Source organism: Rhinoraja longicauda, chromosome 1 (genome assembly GCF_053455715.1).
Source record: "Rhinoraja longicauda isolate Sanriku21f chromosome 1, sRhiLon1.1, whole genome shotgun sequence".
In the NCBI taxonomy this organism is placed as follows: domain Eukaryota; kingdom Metazoa; phylum Chordata; class Chondrichthyes; order Rajiformes; family Arhynchobatidae; genus Rhinoraja; species Rhinoraja longicauda.
Window position 1 is genome coordinate 121215578 of NC_135953.1, and position 24480 is coordinate 121240057.

The 24480-nt window shown below is 38.9% G+C and overlaps 2 protein-coding genes across 2 annotated transcripts in view; one reads left to right on the forward strand and one right to left on the reverse strand.

The window, feature by feature from the left end:
• Positions 1-17876, forward strand: ccna2 (cyclin A2). Its single transcript, XM_078405628.1, has 8 exons — positions 1-512; positions 4960-5194; positions 7122-7237; positions 8926-9149; positions 11742-11946; positions 12347-12460; positions 15061-15194; positions 15965-17876. Exons 1-8 carry the CDS (start codon positions 318-320, stop codon positions 16023-16025), a joined length of 1284 nt encoding a protein of 427 aa, XP_078261754.1. The 5' UTR covers positions 1-317; the 3' UTR covers positions 16026-17876.
• Positions 17493-24480, reverse strand: part of exosc9 (exosome component 9) — a 26155-nt gene continuing 19167 nt past the window's right edge. The window contains exons 9-12 of the mRNA XM_078405615.1: positions 23908-24054; positions 22300-22451; positions 22124-22199; positions 17493-21071 (exon numbers count right to left, since the gene is read on the reverse strand). Coding sequence (XP_078261741.1) covers positions 20978-21071; positions 22124-22199; positions 22300-22451; positions 23908-24054 — 469 coding nt within the window. The 3' untranslated portion in view covers positions 17493-20977. The remainder of the gene's footprint in view (positions 21072-22123; positions 22200-22299; positions 22452-23907; positions 24055-24480) is intronic.

The following is a 24480-nucleotide window of genomic DNA, read 5'->3' on the forward strand; positions in this document are numbered from 1 at the left end:
CACCATCGCCACCCACCCACGCAGCGCGGCCTCGGGGGAGAGTGCTGGTGCCGGCCGGCCCGGGAACTCAAGACCGGGCGGGTCTCGGCCGGTACCAACGCTTGAACCGGGAGGGTCTTTTATTTCCGCTTCTCTCCCAGCACCGGGGCGAGCCTGGCTGGGCCTGGGCCGCATCGGCATCGCTCCCGCTTTCGGAAGGAGAAAACGGTCCAAGCCCCTCTCCTCTCCCCATCTCTCCTCTCAACCTCATCGCACGCTTTTATGAGACCCCGTTTTGTTTTTTCTTGAAAAGTCATTTTAAACTCCAGTAACTCACGATGATTCGGAGCTCCCCCGACCATGCTGCTGAGAACCAGGAAAACGTGCTCCCCCCGGGTGTGAAGGGCGCAATATGGGAGGAACCAGACCAAGAAGGCCGCAAACGAAATCCCCGCAAAACCGCCACCCAGGACGGCAGGAAGGTGCTCGGGGTGCTACAGAACAACTTGGATTCGCAGCCTCGCCTCAAGCCAGTAAGTGCCAAACAGCGCCGGTGCCTCCTGTCACAAGTGGGTCTCTGCACGACACAAGCACGGCCTCTTGGTTCCTGAATGGCCTGGCCAGTGCACCGGTTTAAATTTATTAGCGAGAGTTGATTGAAAATCAAACGATGCAAGAAATCTAAATGTACGGCAGGTCGGGCAGCATTTATGGAAAGAGACACTGAGTTTCTCTTTCCACAAATCTGCATGATGTACAGCATGAACGTTATTTTTTTTCTGATTTCCATTGTGCAACTGTCCATCGATGTATTATCAACGTGAGAAAATGCAAGCCCTTTTATTGTGGCTTTTCCTGAAGCCGATTTATTGTCGAATGCAATAGTATGTTGCAACAATATATCGAAACTAATGTTCGACATGAGTTTTTAAAATCTGGGTCTCCACTCAACTTTCACATTTCAGTTATTTGAAGACGTCCACAATTGAATATAGGCGATGAATTGAAAACCATGCCCCTTTATTTTTGCACATAAGTTACTACCGCCTCCTAGCAAGGCCAAGGGTTGCTGTGGTCCCGTGGCACCAACTACAGTGAAGTTGTGGATCAGAATGGAATTGTTTGTCATTGCCGCAGAAAAAGCCATGCAAACGATAAGGTAGACCATTCAAGGGAAATCCTTTTTATCGTGTAGCTTGGGTAATATTTTACAAGGATAAACCCTTTTCAGCAAATGTAAATGAAGCGTCTTGAACTTTTGTAGCGCTGTTAGAGCGAACGTTCTCTGAGGGTTATTGTGGGATTTTGTCTTTTATGACTAGAATTCCTGGGAGTTAAACCATTAACGATTTATCAATCGTAAACCATTTATCAATGTAACAGTTTTGTTGAAACGTATTGGATATCCGACTTTCAAATCTCAAACAACAAATAGTAAGATTTGAGCCCACTGCCAAGATTTCAAGCTTCAACGCGTTCCCTCCACAAAGTACAATCGATTACCCAGTTGCATTTGATTCAGCATTGCAGAAACAAGTAATGAATTTAATTCTGCACTTGACTATAAAAGGTGGTGCCTTGTATTGGCAGCATCAGCCCGCATTAAATTAGAGGTTTTGGAAATGTTTGGACAGGCGTTACAATCTTCTCTTGATTTCTAGTAATGTACTTGGAACATAAGAATTAGACAAGGGAATGGGCGATCTGCCATTTGAACCTACTTTATTATTCTTAAGGTCCTGACTGATGATATTCCTTGGCTTTATTTTCCTTTACCCTCCCCACATTCATTGGTTCCCCACTTAATATCTGTTTTGAATTAAGTTTCAATGGTCATTTGAGATCAGAATTCGAAAGATGCAGCACACTGAAGACATTTCTTCCCTGTGCTTCAAAATCCCTCATTTCCAAACCTCCTCAACCAGTGGAAATAATAAACTTCAAATTTGACCTTGTTGAGCTGTGCAAGATTTAAAAAAAGTTTCAGTGAGTATAAGTTTCACTCTCTTCTAAACTCTGGGAAAATATAGCTCGAGTTTACTTGTATGGTAGACCTGTCATCCCAGAAATCAGTCTAGTGAATTTTCTTTACACCCTTATTTAAGGTAAGGATATCAGAACTCCAGGTGTGGTCCAACAAAGTCACGCAATTTTGCAGTGAGGCAACTTTACTCCAGTAGTTAAAACCTTTTGTAATACAGATGAGCATATAATTTATAGGTAGGAAAAAATTGCAGATGCTGGAGTAATTCAGTGGGACAGGCAGCATCTCTGGAGAGAAGGTATGGGTGACGTTTTGGGTCGAGACCCTTCGGACTGATGTCAGGGGAGTGGGCCCACTCCCATTCCTTCTTTCCAGAGATGCTGCCTGTCCCGCTGAGTTACTCCAGCCTTTTGTGTCTACCAGCATATAATTTATCTTTGATCGCCGTGCTCAGCCTGCTGTCACTGACTTGTGTTTAAGGGCACAGAGGACTGCTTGAACATTATCAATTTCGCGAGTTGTGGTTTTTTGTTTTGTCCACCAAAGGAAATAACCTTTGATATTCCACATTCTTGGTGCTCATTTAATTTGTAATTTTCTCCTCTTGAGTTTCTACATCCTGAGAAATAAAAGTTTATTCCTACTCCTTGCTGTTTGCCTGATAACCAATTCTTAATGCATTCCAGTATATTATCTCTCATTCCATGTACTTTATTAGGACATCAGTGGCCCAGCATTTCTTGACCTACATTTGATCCTGACCTTGGGTGCTGTTTGTGTGGATTCGTGGGGTTTCTCCCATGGCACATAAGATGTGCACATTTTTTGGATTAATTGGGCTGTTATAAATTGCTTAGGTATATGGTTGGCAGGAGAATTGAAGTTGATGGGCATATAATGGAGAATGTCACAGGGGAACAAAGAGGGAGGAGGGTGGGGAAGAATTTATGACTGGGATTGCTCTCAGCCAGCATAGCCTTGATGGCCCAAATAAAATGGCTGTTTCTGATGTCATAAACTAAAACCACCAATGAGATCTAGTTAAAGACATTTGAAAATTTAAAGATGCAACATCCGCTGGTCTCCCCCCCCACCCCCATTCTAAAAGCAATCCTATGGATTAGTCAAACATGATATCCTGATCATAAATCTGTATTGATCGCTCAATTTTGTTAAGTTTTTAATTTTGTTTATTATTGTCGTGTACCGTGGGACAGTGAAAAGCTTTTTGCATGCTATCCAGTCAAAAAAAAGACTACATGATTACAATCAAACTGTCCACAGTGCACAGAACAACGGTACCACATTCAGTGAAGGATAAAGTCTGATTTCAGATGGTTTAAAGGTCTCTAATGAGTAGATGGGAGATCAAGACTGCACTCTAGCTGCTGAGCACCGTTCAGTTGCCTATCAACAGTTTGGAAGAAACTGTCCCTGAATCTGGAGGTATGCTTTTTCACACTTCAGTACCTCTTGCCTGAAGGGGAGAGGTGAAAAGAGAGTGCCTGGGATGAGACTTGTGCTTGATTATCATATCATATCATATATATACAGCCGGAAACAGGCCTTTTCGGCCCTCCAAGTCCGTGCCGCCCAGTGATCCCCGTACATTAACACTATCCTACACCCACTAGGGGACAATTTTTACATTAACCCAGCCATTTAACCTACATACCTGTACGTCTTTGGAGTGTGGGAGGAAACCGAAGATCTCGGGGAAAACCCACGCAGGTCACGGGGAGAACGTACAAACTCCTTACAGTGCAGCTCCCGTAGTCAGGATCGAACCTGAGTCTCTGGCGCTGCATTCGCTGTAAAGCAGCAACTCTACCGCTGCGCTACCTTGCTGAGGTAACGTGAAGTGTAGATAGTCAATGGAAGGGAAGTTGATTTGGTTTAATTTATTGTCACGTGCACCAAGGTACAGTGAAAAGCTTTTTTGTTGCATGTTATCCAGTCAGCAGAAAGACTACATGATTACAACCGAGCTGTCCACAGTACGCGATGGTCTGGATTGTGTCCACAACTCTGTGCAATTTCTTGCGGTCTTAAATGGAGCTGTTCCCATGTTGTGAGGCATCCTCATAAAATGCTTTCTTCCATGCATCTGTTGGGGACATACTGAACTTGCCAAGTCTTCTAAGGAAGTTGAGGCGTTGGTGTACTTTCTTGGCCATAGCTTTGATGTCACTGGCCGAGGATAAATTGCCAGCGATAAGTATTCATAAAGGCTTGAAGCTTTCCATCGTCTCTACTTCGGCGCCATCTATGTATACTGGGTGAGTGTTTGTACTGCTTTGGTTCCTGAAGTCAACCACAATCTCCTTTGCCTTGCTGGCAGAGGGAGAGGTTGTTGTCTTGGCACCTGTTTGCAAGGTTCTCAATCTCCTTCCTCTATTCCATCTCGTCATTATTTGATATCCAGCCCACTCTCGTGGTGTCATCTGCGAACTTGTAAATTGTGAATTGGTATCTAGTTGTCCAGCCAAGAGCTTATAAAGAGTATAGTAGCGGGCTGAGAATGCATCCTTGCAGGGCATCAGCATTGAGGATTATAGCAGAGGATGATTTGTCACCTATCCTCACTAACTGTGGTCTGGAAGTCAATGACCCAGTTACAGAGGTGAAGTGCTCCTTAATTTTTGAAGATGTCCTCGGTTTAGATAATGGTATTGAATGCAGAGCCATAGTTGATTGATAGTCGATGTTCATGGGTGTTTAATTACATTCTTTATACATTTCCCTAATATGTTGGGCTAGCAGATTGGCAGTACTGCTATTAATCACTCATACTTGTTCTCTTTTCTAAAATTATGGACGTTTTTAAATTATTTTAAAAATGCAATAAATGAAAATGTAGTCCAAAAGATAGCAGTACCATATCTGCCCTTGATGATGGACCCAAGTAAAGTTTGCTCATTTGATTCTAATAATAAGAGTTCTTTGAGCAGAAACATGTGTTCTAATTTCTTTGTGCATCTGAACTATACCTACAGGTTTCAAAATCAGGACTCTTCTGCAGCAAAGATAACTCTGGCCTAATACCCGCAGGAAAAGCAACAAGCAAACCGGCATTCACTATCCATGTGGATGAACCTGATGGCGCACCACATCGAAGCACACGCAGTGTTGTAGAATCTGTCACAAGTTTGGCGCTAACTTCAACAGTACTCGCAGTGGGAACGTACCAGCCATTGCCTTCTACTAAGCGTACTGCAGATGTTAGTTTTGGTAAGTTTTGCAGGATGCATTTTTTAAATCATTTTCGTTGTTGGACTTTAGCAGCTGGCATCTTTGATCTGATATTACCATGCATCACTTCTATCTGTTTTAAACTGCTGTTGCTTAGTATATTAATTTATGGAGTACAATCAACTAAATGAGTATATGTTAAAACTAGTAGCACTAGATTTGAAACATCCATTTTTTGTGTTTTGAGGCCGGGGGAGTGGTTCTCCCATTTTTAAAAGGCAAATTTCTGATTTCTTCCTCCTTTCCTACAGATGTTATCTTAATGTCTAATTGGATTGATTATTTTGTGAACAGTAAAATTCTGTAACTGACATAGCTAAATTGTTCTTGAAGATTTTAAAAGCCCATCTTTGGTTTAAAAAAAATGTAATCTGGAAATGCTGAAATACTCAGTTAAACCAACATCTCTGGAGAGGGAAACTGTTCATGTTTCCAGTCCGGGTTTTTATCAGAACCCGTCTTTACTAATGAACAGTTATTGACATGAAACTTTAACCATATTTCTTGTGTACTCCCTGTCCTGCAAAGTTCCTGTACTTTGTGTTTTATTTCAGTTTCTAACATCTTCAATTGCTTTCTGATTACCTTTTCTTTCCAAGTTTGCTGCTTTTTATTTTCAATTTAAAGACTTGACTAGAGATACCAAGAGACTTGATACATTTTTATTGTGGCCTTACTCTTTCCTTTTGTTTCATTCGTGCTGATTTAAGTTGGCCATTTTTCACTTTGATTTTACTTTTTCACACCATTCCACAGCCATTTGTATCTGCTTTTGGTTTTTCTTTTTAAGCATCTTTATTTTATGAATTCTTCTTAAATGTACATTGGCTACCTTGTGTTCCTGTTCCTGCTCAACTCTGTTTGGAAACCTATCTATGGCCTTAAATATATTTTGTGACTTATCCTATACTGAATAGAATTCAATAGGTTCACCATTCAATGAAGAAGTTTGTTCAGTCTTGGTTTTGTTCCAAAACACTTCAAGGGAAATATCCATGCTGCAACTAGCCTGTGGTGTGTCATGAGATATCCTCTCTCCCTCTGAACTCCCAACTCCCTCATGGTGGCTTCTTATCCCAACCACCCCTATTCCTGAAATCCATCAGGTAAATGCCTGTTGTATTCCCTCAAGGCAATCCTTTTTTTATTAAGGTCACTAAAACGGCACACATTTCAGTGTTGTCTCAAAAGTGCTCTCATTGTAGTAGGGCATCCTTGCTCCTGCACCCAATCCATCTTCTAATAAAAGTCAACATGCAATATGCCTTTCATATTTTTCTTGCTGCATTTGCATGTTTGATGTCAGTGACTGTATAAGGACCCCCAGGTTGCTCTTGTACATTTACCAAGGTCTTGCCATTTAAATAATACTCTGATGTATTTCGTAATGAAAAATATTGGATGTATATTGTGAATAACCATTTTTAATCTGTGCCGGTATATTACCCCTGATCACAGGTACTTTAAATCAACACAGAAACATCATACTTTATCAAAAGTCTTTCAAAATGCAAATTATGCGGGTTTTCTCGTTTATTATAATAGGTCAAAAAACCTTCAGGGGGTTTGTTGAGCACTTTTTAACATGTGTAAATCCACACTGACTGTCTATTCTTGATATTTTCTTGAGTTCTCAGTTATCACAAGCTTATTTTCTCTACTACTGAAGTTAAACTATTCTTTTTTTAAAGTTGTATTTGTTCTCCTACCTGCTGAAACAGTTCTATAATCCCTCTTGTGTACAAAGAGTTGGCTCATTCAGCTGTCCACATTCGACCAAAGCAGACATCTTGGGTAATGCCCAGTTGATTGGGTCCATGGTTACTTGTTAATTCACAATGAAAATGGATGTAATGCCGTCCTAACCCAATTTAATGAGGTTTGCTATAATTTTCTTTGCAAATAGATTCACCGATGGTGCTGGATATTTCAATATCTTCATGTGAAGAAGAAAAACAAGCAAATGCTAATAATTTATCTGAATACGCAGACGATATACATAAATACTTGAGGGAAATGGAGGTAAGAACTTTGGGCAGACAGTCCATTCCTTCCATCTCAATCACTGTTTCTTAGTCTATACGATAGCTGCAGAGACATAGCACATCAATTCTCATTGCAAAAGCATTTTGTTTATTTCATCACAATGGACTAATTCTCATATCTTATAACCCTGTATGAATTACTATTTCTCAGATTAATTGCTGTATTGATAGTTCAAATGTGGAAGGATATCGATGGAGTGTGAACCCTGTTTTCTGACAATTTAAGTCTTTGTTATTATTTGGTTTGCGTTCACTGAGCCCAAATTAAATATCTGCCAATTGACCTTATTAAAGATCTAATTTATAAGTGGTTTGGGGATCTTAGTTGAACAAACATTTGGGACTTTAGTTATATCTGAATCACTTAAATTAGACACAATGTTGGAGAAACTTAGTGGCTCGGACAGCATCTCTGGATAGAAGGAATGGGTGACGTTTTGGGTTGAAACCCTTTGTCAGACTGAGAGTCAGGGGAAAGGGAGACACAGATGTGGAAGGGTAAGGTGTGAAAACGAGAGAACAAAGGGGGTGAAGTTCAAGGAAAATGTAGAATAGATCATTGTTAGCTAAGGGAAGGTGACAACGAAGCATACAAAGATAAAAATTTAATCAGGACAGTCAGAATGGTTGGAGAACTAGGATGGGGGTGGGATGTAGAGAGAGGGAAAGCAAGGGTTGCTTGAAGTTAGAGAAGTCAATATTCATACAGCTGGGTTGTAAGCTGCCCAAGCGAAATATGAGGTGCTGTTCCTCCAATTTGCATTGGGCCTCACTCTGACAGTGGAGGAGGCCCAGGACAGCAAGGTCAGTATGGGAGGGGGAGTTAAAGTGTCTAGCATCCGAGAGATCATGTAGGTCTAGGCGGAATGAGCGGCGGTGTTCAGCGAAACAATTGCCGAGCCTGCGTTTGGTCTCTGACAAATAGGATTTCACTCCTGTCGCAGCAGATACAGTAGACAAGGTTGGAGGAGGTGCAAGTGAACCTTGCCTCACATGAAAGGACTGTTGGTATCTTTGGAGTTGAGGGAGGGGGTATAGGGATAGGTGCGGTGGCATGGAAAAAGTACCTGGGGAGGTGGTGGTTTGCATGGGAAGGGATGTTAGCCAGGGACTTGCAGACAGAATGGTCTATGTGGAGATGGGAAGATGTGGCTAGTGGTGGGATCCCATTGGAGGCGGCGGAACTGTCAGGGTTATGTGCTGTATGCGATGGCTAATGGGGTGAAAGGTGAGATCTAGGGGGACTACATGTTGCGACCAAGGAGGGGAGCAAGAATGCAGCTGTGGGATACTGAGGAGATAGAATCACTTGTCCACATAACAAAATGTAGACATACATTAACTATGTTTTAAACAAAAAAATTATGCAATAGTTTGTGTTGCATGGCTGAGCATTATTCCTGGTTTTATTCTCGCCCTTCACCTCGTAAAACTGAGGAGAGTTCACGGCAACATGCATTTGTTAATGGGATGTTATGGCGAAGGGTGTCATTATCATTTGTGCCTTTGTAAAGGGAATGCCATGTTTAAACATTAACCAATATTAAAAATAGTGAAGTTGCAATATTATAAGGGGTACTGAGTTGGACTAACAAGCCTAGACCATTGGGCTTTATGGAACAAATCAGATTTGTGTGAAATATAATGTCCCTCTTTTCCTCTTAGTTAAAATACAGCCCCAAAGTGGGCTACATGAAGAAACAACCTGATATAACCAACAGTATGAGAGCTATTCTTGTTGATTGGTTGGTGGAAGTTGGAGAAGAATACAAATTGCAAAATGAAACACTATATTTGGCTGTAAATTATATTGACAGATTTTTGTCATCTATGTCGGTCCTTAGAGGAAAACTCCAGCTTGTAGGAACAGCTGCCATGCTGTTGGCTTCGTAAGTATGAATTTAACTCTGTTCGGCTGATTTTAGGGGTCAACAAATTCTTGTCTGAACAAGTTTGGGGGGTGGCGGGAATGGAAAGGTGATTTTTTGAGTTGGGATGCTTTTTCAGACTTCTCAACTGATGTGAGTACACAGCACATTTATAATTGTAAGAGTAAAGATTGTAACGGTTGGTTATGCTGGTGCTAGTGTATGTCGGGGTGGTGTGTATTAATAGCAAATCCGCAGGGTCTTGATAGGATGGAGGTGAGATGCACGTTTCCTCTTGTAGGATAACTGTCTACAAGGAATCGTCTCTAGTTGCAATTATTAACACAGAAATACATCATGGATAGTGGTAGGTGAATGCAAAGCTGAAAAGTGGTTCAGGAGAAAAGCTTCATGTTCCTTAGATATTGGGACCATATCTGAGGAAGGTTGGAACTACCTGGTTGAGCAAGGTTTTTGCATTTGAAGCTGAGAATTGCATACAGGAAGACTGGATGGTGTGGCAGTGTTGAGTAAGGTTAAATCTCATTTGATAGGGTATAAGATTGGAGAAAAGAAATGGGAAGATGGGAATGTTTTTTAACACAAGTCAGAATTGTAGAGTGGGAAAGACCAAACAAGCAGTGCAATTACATTGATTTATGTAGCTGTATGGAATTGTCTACGTAGCTTGAGCAAGGGCTTTAATAAGAACAAATGTCCCTGACTGCAAGGTATTCAAGAGTTAGGGAAGTTAAAAAATGTACTGGGGGAAGTGGTATGAGAATGATGGTGTTGATTTAAAAAAATGTTATTCAGCAATATATTCAATGAAATGTTCAAAGACCAGCTATATTTCATTAAGAATTGGGGGAATACAACTAGTGGGAGGTGTGCAAAAGATCAGCAGACAATGAATAAAACTATCCTTTTTAAACATGCTGAAGGATTGCTGCTTGAAAAGAATTTGTATTTAGCTGAAAGAACAAATAATGAGGTTAATTAAAACTTTACTTTTGTCTACAAATGATGAATCACTGAGAAGAGGGAAATTGTTCAATAAGCAAAAAGTGGATAGAAAAAAGTCACAAAATGAGTTAGAGTAATTATTGATGCAGACTGGATGCATCCAAAGTTGCTGAGTGGAGCAATGGTGGTTAAAAACAAACTATTGATAGCATTGGAGGGTTTGAATTCATTTTTATACAAAAATAAAAAACATCTTCAATGTAGCGAAGATTTTTTTTTTTAACTAAAGATGAGTTGCATATTGATTTGAAGAATGAGTTAAAGAAACAAATTAAGAGGAAACAACATATCTGAATAATGGGGTTTTGAAAAGGGGTAATGAAGGGAATGCAAACTGGACTTTTCAAAGGCTATTTAATAAAGTAGGTCTTGGCTTATTTAAGAAATCATCATATCATATCATATATATACAGCCGGAAACAGGCCTTTTCGGCCCTCCAAGTCCGTGCCGCCCAGTGATCCCCGTACATTAACACTATCCTACACCCACTAGGGACAATTTTTACATTTACCCAGCCAATTAACCTACATACCTGTACGTCTTTGGAGTGTGGGAGGAAACCGAAGATCTCGGAGAAAACCCACGCAGGTCACGGGGAGAACGTACAAACTCCTTACAGTGCAGCACCCGTAGTCAGGATCGAACCTGAGTCTCCGGCGCTGCATTCGCTGTAAAGCAGCAACTCTACCGCTGCGCTACCGTGCCGCCTGTTCATGGTAATGAGTGAACAGTGGTATTGCTGGAATGCTGCATTTTACTGAACAAATACTTTTTTTGGTTTAGAGATGCTGTGCAACATGCTTCACACCCCTACCTCGTCCTTCCTTGCCCAACCGTGCACACCTAGCAGCCGTTCATTGTCTAAATAACCTGGAGGTGGGAGAGTGCCCAAAACAGATGGATCATTGATTTTTGAGAGGGAAAAGATGCATGTTTGACCACTTTATTGTAAAATGGGCACACAAATGGCAGGTGCAATTTAATGCAGCCATTTTTTGTATTTAATTATTAACAGAAGACAAGAACAAAAAGGCTGTGAACAAAGATTCTTGATGGTGGGGCAATTTAGTCTTGTAAATGAGGATATTGAATACAAAAACAGACCTGCTAAACCCTTGCATGGGCATCTGTTTGTTTTGTAGGTAAAACACTGGAGGATGATTATCAAAATGTTACCCACACTGATTGTCTTAGTGCAATGATTTGAAGCTGGAAAAAAATCTCCAGAGGTCTTGAATGTTCTTAGTGTATAAAATAAGGCAGACCAAATGGTTTTCAAAATTGAGTGTTTTAATAAAGAAATATTCTTTGACAAATGGTTCCAGTGGTCTATGTTACAAATGTTAATGGGGAATAAATATAATGACAGCATTAGATTCCATGAGAGCTTTTGACAGCAATTGGTCGTAGAGAACAAATTTGAACGCTTAAAAGTTGAGCACTTCTGGAAATCGAGCACGCAGTTAATGATCTAAATCAATGCTTCCTGTGCTCTATGTATGAGTACCAATCACTAATCTTTTTTAAACATTAAGTATTGAAAACAATTATGAAACTTTGAAAATCATGCTTATAAACTATTGCAGAAAATTTGAAGAAATATATCCACCTGAAGTTGCTGAATTTGTTTATATAACTGATGACACCTACACAAAGAAGCAAGTTCTACGGATGGAGCATCTCATTCTTAAAGTTTTATCGTTTGACTTGGCAGCACCAACAATAAACCAATTTCTTACTCAACATGTTGGCCGCATAAAAGCCAGCAGTAAAACTGAGAGTCTATCTATGGTGAGTATTATCATGTGGAAGATCTGACTTTAATTTTTGAACTACATGTTGGGATTGAAAAGGCACGTTGTTGTTCCTAAATCTAAAGGATGTTGTCTTAAAAACTATGGATTACTAAATACGATGCACAAGGAGTATAGACTATGGCATTCTATGCCCAGTTTCATAACATGATAGTTGTTCAGGACAGAGTTGAAAAGAAACTTTAACACCAGATTTTTAACGCTGTCCAGCTCTAGATTCAAAACTGAGCCCAATATTTTTTTAGACATTGAACAGTGTTGGGATTGGGCTCAAGGATGAGAGTTGGTGTAAAGGCTCCAATGCAATCTTGTAGAATTGCTGAACAGATGACACAATTTCTACTTGTATATTTTTTAACCAAATTCTCTTTTGGCAGTACCTGGGAGAACTCAGCTTGATCGATTCTGAACCATTTTTGAAATATCCACCATCTGTCCTTGCTGCATCGGCCTTTTGTTTGGCCAACTATACAATATCACAGGCTGGCTGGGTGAGTCATAAATACTTAATTCTGCATGCATTTACAAAAAGTTTGCAATCGTGCAGAAAATATCATACTTGTTCTTTAGGAAGGTGACCTAATTTTTCTAGTTGTAGTTATCAAGAAAATATATGAAACTTGTCTTTTCAACCATGTTCGTCTGCTGCATTCATTCCACGTGTATTTTAATTTTTTAATGCCATCTTTGGTTTTCCTCTCTTGTACATTTTCCTTCCATTCCAAATTCCATCTTCAACTGTGTTTGATAACATTTCACTTGGCTTTTTCTTTAATATTGCTCTAAATCATTGTTGCAGAGCACACTTTTTTTTTAAAAAGCTAAGGAATGACCAAGTTACCCAATTGTAACCATTGAAAATGTATTTTAATTAAAATAAAACATTTAAAATCAAATTTTCTAAATACTATTCCTTGTGTATTTTTTTTCATGGTTTCCTTTATTAGCGTAAAGGTCCACTTATGGAACATGCGCACAGTTCTTTCTCCACCGCAACCATTTACTGTCCTATTGTTGTCTTGTTTTCAGACAATCTTCCTTTAATAGGCACTAGTAGGGAACATTGTCCTTCAATCCACAAGTACATGTCAGCTCTGAAGAGTACATGTCAGCTCTATGCAGTCCCATTTCCTGGTACATTACAAGTTCATTTCCTTGAATGCTGATCCAATTTTATTTTGAGATTGTTTGATCTCTACTGCCACCGCTCACAAGCAAAGTTGCAAGACTTTGCCTCCTGCTGATACAAAATGTTCTTTGCATCACTAGAATCTCCTTGAATCTTATGCCCCAAAATTTAAATCTGGATTTGTTGCCCTTGTACCATCATCCTGATGAAACAAGCATTTTTGTCTAACTTGTGCAAAAATGCAGCAGATGAACAAGATTGAAAAGGCAAGTTTCATATATTCACTTTAACCACAACTAGAAAAATTAGGTCACCTTCCTAAAGAGCAAGTATCATCAATATCTTGTATATATATATTTTTTTAAATCTCGCATTCTCACTTTTCCCACATGATGTGTGTTGGGGAGGGGAGCTAACCCCTAATTTCTCCAGCCTAACCTTGTAATTAAAATCCCCTCTTGGCTATCCTTAACAGACACCTGGCATGGTTGGACTTTTTTTGCTATTTTGTCTGTATTTAGTCATATCACATAAAAACCATCAGCAATAAAATCTGGGTATGATATCACTGCCGATAGGTTGGCATTCACACACTCATCCCTTTGTCACACCCGCTCCATTCAGCAGGCATGTGGATTAAACATCTCAGTACAGGGCTGCTGTGCTCTATCTACCGGGGGGGTCAAATGTGAGGGAGACGTTTAGAGTTAATGCAGGACCCTTAACAGCATTTATGTACAGAGCGATCTTGGGGTTCGAGTCCGTGTTCCCTGAAAGTGGCAACACGAGTTAATAGTGGTAAAGAAGGCATAATACGCTTGCCATTGGGACGTTGAGTACAAGAGTCAGGAACTCGTGTTGCAACTTTATACAACTTTTAAACATCTCCAGTTTAAATTCCATTTGGAATATTTTGGAGGACTTTAGTTAAGCTGCAGTATTATGTGCCGTTCTGGTTGCCGAGTTGCAGGAAGCATGTGGAGTTTATGCAGAGGGTGTCAAAGTGGTTGACCAAGATTCCTGGAATTAGAGGGCATTAGTATAAGGGGAGGTTGTACAAATTTGGAATGTTTGCTCGAGTGTTGGAGGCTGAGGGAAAACTGGTAGAAGTATATAAAATTGAAGCATGGGTAGGGCAGACGATCAAAACCTCTTTCCTCTGGGTGGAAATGTCAAAGACTAGAGGGACATAGCTTTAAGCACAGAGGGGGGGAAACTATTTTTAAGTGAATGTTACCCAGAGCATGCTGCCATGAGTAGTGATGGAAGTGGATTTGACAGTGTCATTTAAGCTTTTAGGCACACATGGATATGCAGGGTATGAGAGAATATGGATCACAGGCAGAACAGTTTAATTTGGCAGCATGTTCCAACTCAACATCTTCTATCCATGTTCTATGGGGATGATCCTGGACCTGCTGAGTTAGTCTAGCATTTTGCCTTTCTTTGGTAAATCTGCATCAGGGGTTCCTTGTTTCGTCATGTTTTTACAGCTAAACTGTTGACTTTTTATTCTTTGGACATGTTTTTTATTTACCCTTCTGGGCTGATATCCTTTTTGAAATATACTAGACCAAGTGGACCCGTTGGGCCCAAACCTCTCCTGCATTGGTGCAGCACGCCCTCCCCTTTCCCCTCCCCCCCTTTCCCCTCCCCTTCCCCCCCATCCCACTCCATCCCGCTCAACCCTCCTTACACTCCCTCTTCCTCTCTCCCTCCCCCCCTCGCTCCACCCCCCCATCCCTCCCTAGGAGATAGATTTAAACTTTAAAATGTGAATAACTTAAAAAATGTAACTGATTTAAATTAAACTTCTTCCATTACCACCAAAGGGATGACAGTAAGGTGGGCCTAAAATTGTCGTGCTATCTTGTACCGTTTTGGCTGTGGTTCAGGATCAAACAAACAAACAAGAGTTTTAGTATATGGATATTTAATTAACTTAAAGTATTTTCTGTACAGTCTACATCATTAGCTCAGTTATCTGGATATGCCTTCAAAAGCTTAAAGCCATGTGTGACAGACCTTTACCAAAACTACCTCAAAGCACCAGAACATGCACAGCAAGCAGTGAGAGAGAAGTACAAGAGCTCGAGGTAAGTGTGGTGTGAGTTGTATGTTTGGTTGTCAAAGGGAGAGATGAAATGATTAGACTTTAGGATTTCCCTTTTTCTTCCATCTGCAGGATTAATTCGAGATTTGTAATTGCAGCCTAATTAAGCTAAAGAATAGTGCCATGGTTATGAGTAGAGTCTGAAGCCTACTTGAAATTAAAAGTATAGAATTCTAGTTTTCTAGACTGTCCGAATTGCACAGACACTTATGCTGTGCATTGAACAGGGTAAACAAATTGCAAGTAAGTTTGATACTTGTAGGTCATTTGTTAAACTTTTCCCAACAATGTAACAACCATTTCATTAAGTGATTTTGGGAGTTGGTTTCGTATACTTTTGACCTAGCTGCCATTTGGTTATTGTGCCTGAATATTTCTCATCAGAATGAAACTAGTGAAAGATTAACTAGACATTTTGTAATATTTGTTCCTGGTCATGTAACGTTCTTATTTTTTCGGCCACCATGAAAGGTTTAAATGCGCCTGAATATCTAAATTGCAAGCTGTCTAGCTTTAGTTGTAAAGATGATTTATTGCTAATCTTTCGTAAACATGAGGAATGTTGTGTTGTGAATGTTTATCCATTTCATTTTGGCTCTTAAAGATTGATCTCTGCTCTTTACATTATTGGAGAGCTAGCATTACTTCACGTGCTTTGAACTTCTGCTTCATTCAGCATTTCATTTGTGTTAGCACTAAGCTTTTAAAGAAAACTATTGTGGTTTTTTTTTTTTAATGAGTTTTCTCTTGCAGGTATCACTCTGTATCGGTCATTGATCCTCCACTCTCCTTGGACCTGCTGTTTGTTCAGTGATGCCATCATCCTTGCCAAGTGGTTATTTTGCATGCATTTGTAGAACCTGGACACCTTTTGTGTACAGCATGTTATTTTTGAGGACAAATGTGGACTTTCAACTCGCCACTACTTTTAGCACTGGATAACTGCAATCCACACATGTAGTAATTTGCTGACTCATATGGGATATTACAAGCATTGTTTTATACTTGTATATTTTTAAGAATTATGAATATGTGCAATCCCTTTGTATACAATTTTTATATTTAGAGCTGAAATAACCAAGCCCAGATTAGCCTATAGGGAATTTTTTTCTTAATTCACAGGAACTATGTGCATACATTTTTTTAAATTGAGTATTAGGTATCTTGAAACAATGCCCTTTTAAGATTTTTGATAATCTTAACTGACTTCAACTAAGATGTGAATTAAAAATTCTAAGCACATTAAATGAGGCCAGCCTGTACAGTACACTCATTTTGTAGAATATTGGTGTCTGTACTAAAGGGTAAAATGCTTGAATGGTTTATAGCAAATGAGGCCTGCTATAATATGACCAATATTATGTAAAAATTTAATCTTCACTAGCTAAACCAAGAGACAACATGCTCAAGATGACGATTAGCTATTTACTATTTCATTTCCCTATTACTCATCATTTGGAGTAAAAGGTCTTGAAGTGCTAACATATGTGAATAATATTTTGTGGCTCATAAGGATATTAAATCTAATTGCTTTGAACAATGCTTCCTTTTTTGACTTTTTGAATATTGCTTCATGTGGTTTTAACATTCTTGATTCTTCCCTTTATTCTCTTCTCAAGCTTAAACCATAGATTTTTCTCTTTCTATTATGGCAAAAGGGAAGTCTTTATTTTTTTAATTCAACTTTTGATACCAAAACATCTGACATGTACGTTTTTGAGGCAAAATTTCAGTCCTCTTTGAGATGGCAGCACTAAATGTGCCTGAATACCTTAAATAGTAGCAGATATGATGGGAGCTGAAGAATGAGTTCTGCCACCATGTCTATTTGAATAGCTTCCACATGTGAATTATGAACCGGTGGTAAACTTATAAACACATTGGCTCTAATATCTGGTTTGAGTATGAATCAGCTACTAGTATTTTAAAGTATTTCTGTACAACACTATTAGATATTATTTCTGCTGAAAATGTAGACCAATGATTGGTGATAAGATCATGGGTCCAGTGGAGGTGACCAGCGTGATTGATCGTCTGCTTGGGGTCAAATGTATGAAGTTGCTGTGGCATTGAAAATTGGTTGAAAGAGGCAGAACTAAGATTACACAAGGATACCAGGAAAGGAGAATAAGGAGGAAAACTGATTAGATATAATTTACTAAAGGAGAGAGTTACCTTGCACCTGCCGATTGGTAAAATATTAAGTGCACATCAACTTTTTGCAAAGGGAATGATTGTTGGCTGCCAATAGTAAATTTCTAGACTATTAATCACTGTTATAGCAACTGTTTTTAATTTGTCTGTATTTTGGCTAAATGCATATTTGAATGAACAAATGCTTTTCAATTTCAAGAATATCAAGTATTACAAACTGATTAATGTTTGAATCGTTTGAATTTTCACTGCATGTAATCAAAAAAAGTCTAACTCTTGTATTGGAATTAAGTACACCTTTTCTGATGCGATGCATATTGGTTTTGAGTAAAGTTCAGTTATTTCATCCTTGTCGAAATGCATTACCCCCACCCGTTGCCACCCATCTGTCCCTACAGTTTAATTGTAAGTGCTAGGTCAACTATACTTGGTATCCAGTACCTGATCTTCCCTTGTATTTTTTAACCTGCTATGACTGCTTTTCATCTAATCTGTCTGAATGTCTTGCTTTTTCCCCTATTTGCATTAAATTTTAATTGCTTGTATACCAGCTTGTGCATTCATCTTACTTTAGTTGTCTATTGCTCAAAGGCATTTGCTTCAAACTTATCTGGCCACCCCATTTCCAACCCATCTTGTCGAATGAGATTCATTTTAGAACCCTCCAGATATACAAGATACATTTTATAATGAATTTGCCCCACCTTTTTTTCTTGAGGAAAAAGATTATTGGCATGATTTGTTTAATGTAATTTGGAGTCCACTATGATAAATTTCAATCTTAAACTTATTTACACAAGTTTCCACAGTAGAACTGAAAATTTAATTGATTGACATAAATCAATCCTTGGGCATAGATCACAATTCCATATAAGAAATTAGCTCAAAAGTAAAACTTGACATGCCACATCAGTGGGGTATTCATTAAAAACCTGGACAATAAGATTTGTAAGTCAAAAAAATATTGGCCTAGGCAAGAATTTAGGGCAGGCAGCTGAATGAAGCATAGACTGTTAGAATGGAAAAAAAATGATAGGGGAGAGAGTTAAGATTGTCCATAACATCTTTGAAACAATCTTCCCCAGAGATGAGATGCTTGAAATGGGCATGTTGAATGCAGGTGCCTAAATAAGTTCATCTTTACTCGAGGATGGCAACTTTGCAAAGTTAATGATCAGCAAGAGGGATGGTGCTGGTCGCAAGAGAATGCAGACAGTGGCTTCTGTCTTCATGCTTAATTGGAAGAAAGCTCTTTGCTTAACTGGGTAGACAGATGGTTGCATAACATTAACAGATGGTGGTAAGATTGAGAGGGGATAATTAGGCAGAATTTGATGATACAGGTAGTCCCAAGGTTATGAAGTGGTCTATTACTGGGAACTGTCAGTATCCTAATTTCTAAGTCAGAAACATTCATTTTACATGCTAATGCATATTTTATTGCTCTACATACTATCATTCTTTTATTTTGGTGTAATCATCCTATTACTACACATAATTAAACTAAGGGAATATACACTGGATCCATTATTAATGGTGTGAAATATTAGCTTAACGCTTTATACAAATTCTTCAATATTTTTTAATGTTGGGTCACTTATAACTGGGGAATGAACCCCTGTATGTATAAACAATACAATTGTTTTATTGCTGAGGAACTTCATATAACTGGGATAATAGTAAAAGGGTGATGTACAAAGTATACAAAGGGTTGCAAGGATGCCAACTTTGCAGTATGGAGGAACTTCAGTACAGAGATGGTGTGATCAACTGTGGAGAGTGCTAGTTTGGACAAATTCACAGCTTTTCACCTGTCACAAATTAAATTCTAAGGAAGATTCAGAAGTGAAACAGGAAAAGTAACTGGATTTCAGAACAGCAATCCCAGAGTCACTGAAGCAGGAAGATTGGAAATGGCAGAAAGTGCAAGTATTATGGAAGTTTTTTTTTTTGATGGATAGATTTTAAGAACGGATGGGGAGCAAAGTAAATATTAACTGGTGGGCAGGGGCAGAGAACAATTTGGTTAAAGAGGGCATGGAAGAAGCTTGTGCTGGCAGTTAAAAAAGTGACTAAATACTAGTTAGGTTTATGAATGGAGAATTAAGGGAGGACAAAAAGCATTAATAATGTAGGTATTAGCAGAAATGCCGAAGCATTAAGGAGCATGAACATGGATGGGATTTGGTACTGCAGGTTGTCAAATATTAATGATCAGGACTTGGCAAGCATTGAATGGTCAGGATAGGAAGTGAGCAGGAAGGTGAAAGAAAATAGTACTTGATCTGAATGAATATATTACAATGGAAGGGGTAAGAATAATGAAAATAAACCCAGTAAACATGGAACAAAGTACAGTAGAATGAGGCTATTGCCATTAAACAGTAATGAATACCCTAGGAATTGGGAGAGGAATTAAAAGACGGGATTTAAAAATAAAGATACAAATAAAACTCTTCTGATTGTATCTGAATGCATAGGGTGAAGGAGAAAGTAGGAATTGTTGTAATATATGGACTAGAGTTTAACTGGGCTCAAATTTATAATGCATATCAACCAGTGTGTTTCCAAGCAGCAAATGCAAGTACACCTGGGAGGGTTCACAAGCCACCTCTGGAGAATGTGAAAAGTGGACTTCATTTCAGTGTAATTACTATTTATCTCATCTTTTTAGTTGGTGGCCTTTGTTTGTACCCGTTTCTGACTTTTCTCTTTTCTCTTGGGAAGCAGTGGGATAGAAGGGTTTTTGCTGTCCCTGGTGCCATTTCTTCTTGTTTAACTGCTAATGCAGAGCTTTACTGGAGCCCAAGCGTGATGGATGACTTTCAAAAGCTGCACATCTCCCTGGATTCTCGAGTAGCAAGCCAATAGAGCCATAGTTATACAGCACAGAAGCAGACCTTTTGCCCCTACTCCTCCATGCTGACCAAGATGCACCATCTACACAACTTGCATTTGACCCATATCCCTATAAATCCTCCCTAATAGAAAATGCTGTGTATTGTATGGTAACTGGTAACAAGGAGAGGAGTAAACTGTAAAGCTGGAGGAAGGAATGTAATTTGAAGGGGAAAGGGGAAGACAAAAGGGAAATAGGGGACTTGGGGATGGGAGGAAAGTGTATGAAGGAGGGGGGAAGAACAAGGCGACAGCAGGTTAGATAGTGGAATAGGGGAAAGACTTGGTAGCAGGGGTATTAATTGAAGGAGAATTTAATATACTTTTGGGCAGCCCGCAACCCAATGGTAACATCAGGTACTGTTCCTACAGTTTGCATATGGGCTCACTGGCAAAGAAGGCCAAGGACTATATGTTACCCATAAATAGCAAGAAAATTTGAGCTTAAAACAAAGGGTTATGGGGAGAAGGCAGAGATCAGCCATGATTGAATGGCAGAGTGGACTCAATGGGCTGAATGACCTAATTCTACTATAACTGTCAACAATTCTACCTGTTCAAAATGCATTTGTATTTATAAAACCATAGGCACACCAATTCTACTGTTGGATACCTATAAATGGGGCAATTTGTTACAAGCATTCTCGAGACCACATGCAATGCGTTAAAAAGTTAATGCAAGAATTTGTATCAATTTATTTCAAAGCAAAGATATCACAGTTGAGATTTTTTCTTTCTCTGTATTTTCTTGTTCTTATTTTGAGATATAATTTTGCTTGTTTTCTGCTGTGTTCCTTTAGAAGTTTTTCTGAGGGATAAAGTAAAAACCATTAATCAATTTCAGAAGTAGAAGAAACAGTTAATAGAAAATGTGTAAAGTACGTAATTTTGCAGAATTAGCCTTTCTTGCCCATCAGCACTGGTATTATTGTTGTTAGTATTGCAGTCTTCAGAGGTGCACACCATACAGATGACCAGCCACATGGGTAATAATAATCACGTGATCTTTAGGCGGTCAGGGTAAACCAGATTTATAGTAAAAATGTAGGTGATGTTTATTCTATGTCATTAAGTTGAAGAACTAAAGAAACATAATTTTAGGTCTAGTATTCTGCAATGGAGAAAGATTAAATTAATAACCTTGTAGTTTTGTGGCCTTTTGGGAAGGATGATCAGAATGACAAGTATATAGAAATGGTTCTAAATCATTTTCTTCCCAACATTTCAAGAAATTTTGAAATGTCAATAGCTGAAAGCTCGGAGGTCAGATAGGGTGAACACCAGGGTAGGGAAAATGAAGAATTAGAGGGCATAGATTTAGCATGAGAGGGGAAAGATTTAATAGGGAACCCTCGGGGCAACTTTTCCATACAGAAGGTGGTGGGTAAATGGTACAAGGTGCCAGAGGAACTAGTTGAGGCAGGTACAAAACATTACAAAGACATTTGGACAGGTGCACGGATTGCATCAATTTGGAGGTTGGTTAATGGTCAAAAGTCAGCAAATGGGTCCAGATAAGATGGGGCATTGTGGTTGGCATGTTGGGCTGAAAGGTCTGTTTCTGTATTTTATGACTATTCTAAAGGGTGGATAAATACATTGCAGTAGGAATGAACGATCTGACTATTTTTAACACAATATCTGCTTAATATTTTAGCTACGGTTTGAAATATTGAGGAAAACATTAAGGACCGTAGACTTGCTACCATCTCTTCATACAATACTAAAATAAACATGCATTTTTTTAACTTTGTAATTTTTTACTTTGCTTCCATTACTGAAATTACTGGACTTTTAAGCCTTCAAACCTAACATAAAACTAAAGCAATAAGGAGTCGTAATATTTTCTTTTTGACTCACTTTTCTTTCTTTTGACATCCCTCTGGTTCCAGTATTACCATTTCCTCCTCTTCACTGTCAGACAGTTGGGTAATCTCTGTGTAACAAAAAGTATAAAGGATAATTAGTATTCAGCCAATCTCAAATTCTCAATAGAATATTACCGCATTCAATGTTTTCACCATGTACTAGTTTACCTTCATTACCCAAACTGTGGGCACCTAGTTCAGGAACAATATCTTCTTCATCTTCGTCCTCATCATCTTCCAGATCATTGATCATCCATTCATTTTGAATTCCCTCTCCAATTTGACCTGTACCTGGAGCCCGCACAATTGGTTTTGGAATGCTGGTTCCGGTTAAGAAAAATAGTCGGAAAATGACGTAAACACATGCAAAATTATTGGTCAGGAAATTGTTGATGTCTCAAAGGCAAAACTCAGCAATATCCTTTTTGTCTAAACATTCACTTTTTCATTTGAACATGTTAAGAGTAGAATGATATGGACCTAATACACACAAATGGGATTGGTATAAATGGGCGAGATGGTCAGCATGGATATGATGGGTTTAGTTTAGAGATACAGCATGGAAATAGGTCCTTCAGCCTACAAAGCCCACGCCGGCCATTGATCACGCGTTCACTCACTGTTATCCCATTTTCTCATCCACTCCCAACAAACGAGTCAATTTACATCTATTAATTTACAGCCTATTAATCTACAAACTCACGTCTTTGGGATGTGGAAGCAAAACTGGAAATCCATGCGGTCATAGGGAGAACGTGCAAATTCCACATAGCACCTGGTGTCAGGATCAAAGCAGTTTCTGGCACTGAGGTAGCATCTTTACCAACAGTGTCACTGCTGCCCTGGAATATCGACAAATAGGGTTGAAGGGCCAGCTTCAGTGATGCTGCCTTTTGAACAAAACATTAAATTGATGTTCCTTGTATTTCCTTGAGCAAATGCATGAAATCTCATTGCACTATTTAGAGGAACATTAGAATCCTGGTCAATAATTATTGTCTAAATACTATTTAAACAAAAATACCCATTATCACATTACTGTTTGTGGAATGTTGCTGTGCACATAATCTACATTTCCAACATTACACCAGTCCAACACTTCTAAAGAACTTATTTAGCTGTGCAAGTTGGGGTACTAAGTTGGCAAAATTATTCTGTACAAGTCAATCTTTCATCCATCACAAAACAGTGAACTATGCTACATTCAAAGACACAAACTGCTGGAACAACTTAGTGGGTTAGGCAGCCACATAGAACATGGAAAGATGATGTTTTGGGTTGGAACATTTCTTTAGACTCTGGCCGTTGTCCACCATTTGCCTATTAATAACTCTTCACCTGTGTCAACCTATTATTTGCCAGGCTTTGTCCTGCCCCCTCTCTCTTCCAGCATTCAAACCCCCAGTCTGAAGAAGGGTCCTAACCTGAAACATCACCTATCCAGGTTCTCCAGAGATGCTGCCTGAACCCGAGTAACTCTAGCACTTTGTGCCTTTTTTAGTGAACCAGAATCTTCAGTTCCTTGTATCCAATATGCAGCGTTCAGTTTTGTTGCTCCAGCACATTGTATGCTCTAAATACTATCGATTATAGCCTGCAAGCAAATATGGAAAGTTTAAGCAAGGAATTGTTTAAGTTCAAATCATGCAGCAACAAAGGATCATCTCTCTATACAAAAGTGGTTTAAATTTGTTTTGAAGCACGAAATGAAAGTTATGTTAAATAAGCTAAATCATTGGCTTTAATTTAGTAATCCAAGCCAGAAATAAAAGATACACTGCTGGAAATGTTTCAGCCTTTGACACAATTTCTTCAGCTTGTTCTTCAATTCCTTCTGTAGGCACAGCCACTTCATCAAGTTTAAAAGATGTAATTCTTTTGGCTGGTACAGATTCTGCAAAACCAAATTTTCCACCTTCCTTTCTATAAAAAGTAGTTAATTTAGTAAACATATATATAAAATCTTAACAGTTGGGTTTCCAACTCAACATTTCATCAAATTATTTAGTTGCTTTAAAGTGAATAATGACCCTATGAAAAGCAATCTGGAGAATTAATAATGGAAATCATGGTAAAGACGGATGAATTGAACAGGAATTTTGCATCAAGCTTCATTGTAGAGTTTTCAATTCCCAGAAATGGCTATAAATCAAGTGCTGGTAGATTACAAACACCAGGGAAATGATAACGAGTGAACTGTTGGAGCTTCAAAGTTTGTGGGTTCTTATGGACTTCAACCTCAGGCATTAAAATGTATTCCGTTTTCCAAAATTATCCAGATTTGGAAAGTTTCCAATAGATTGAAAAATAGCAAATGTAATTTCTTTGTTCAGAGGGGAAAGGGAGCAG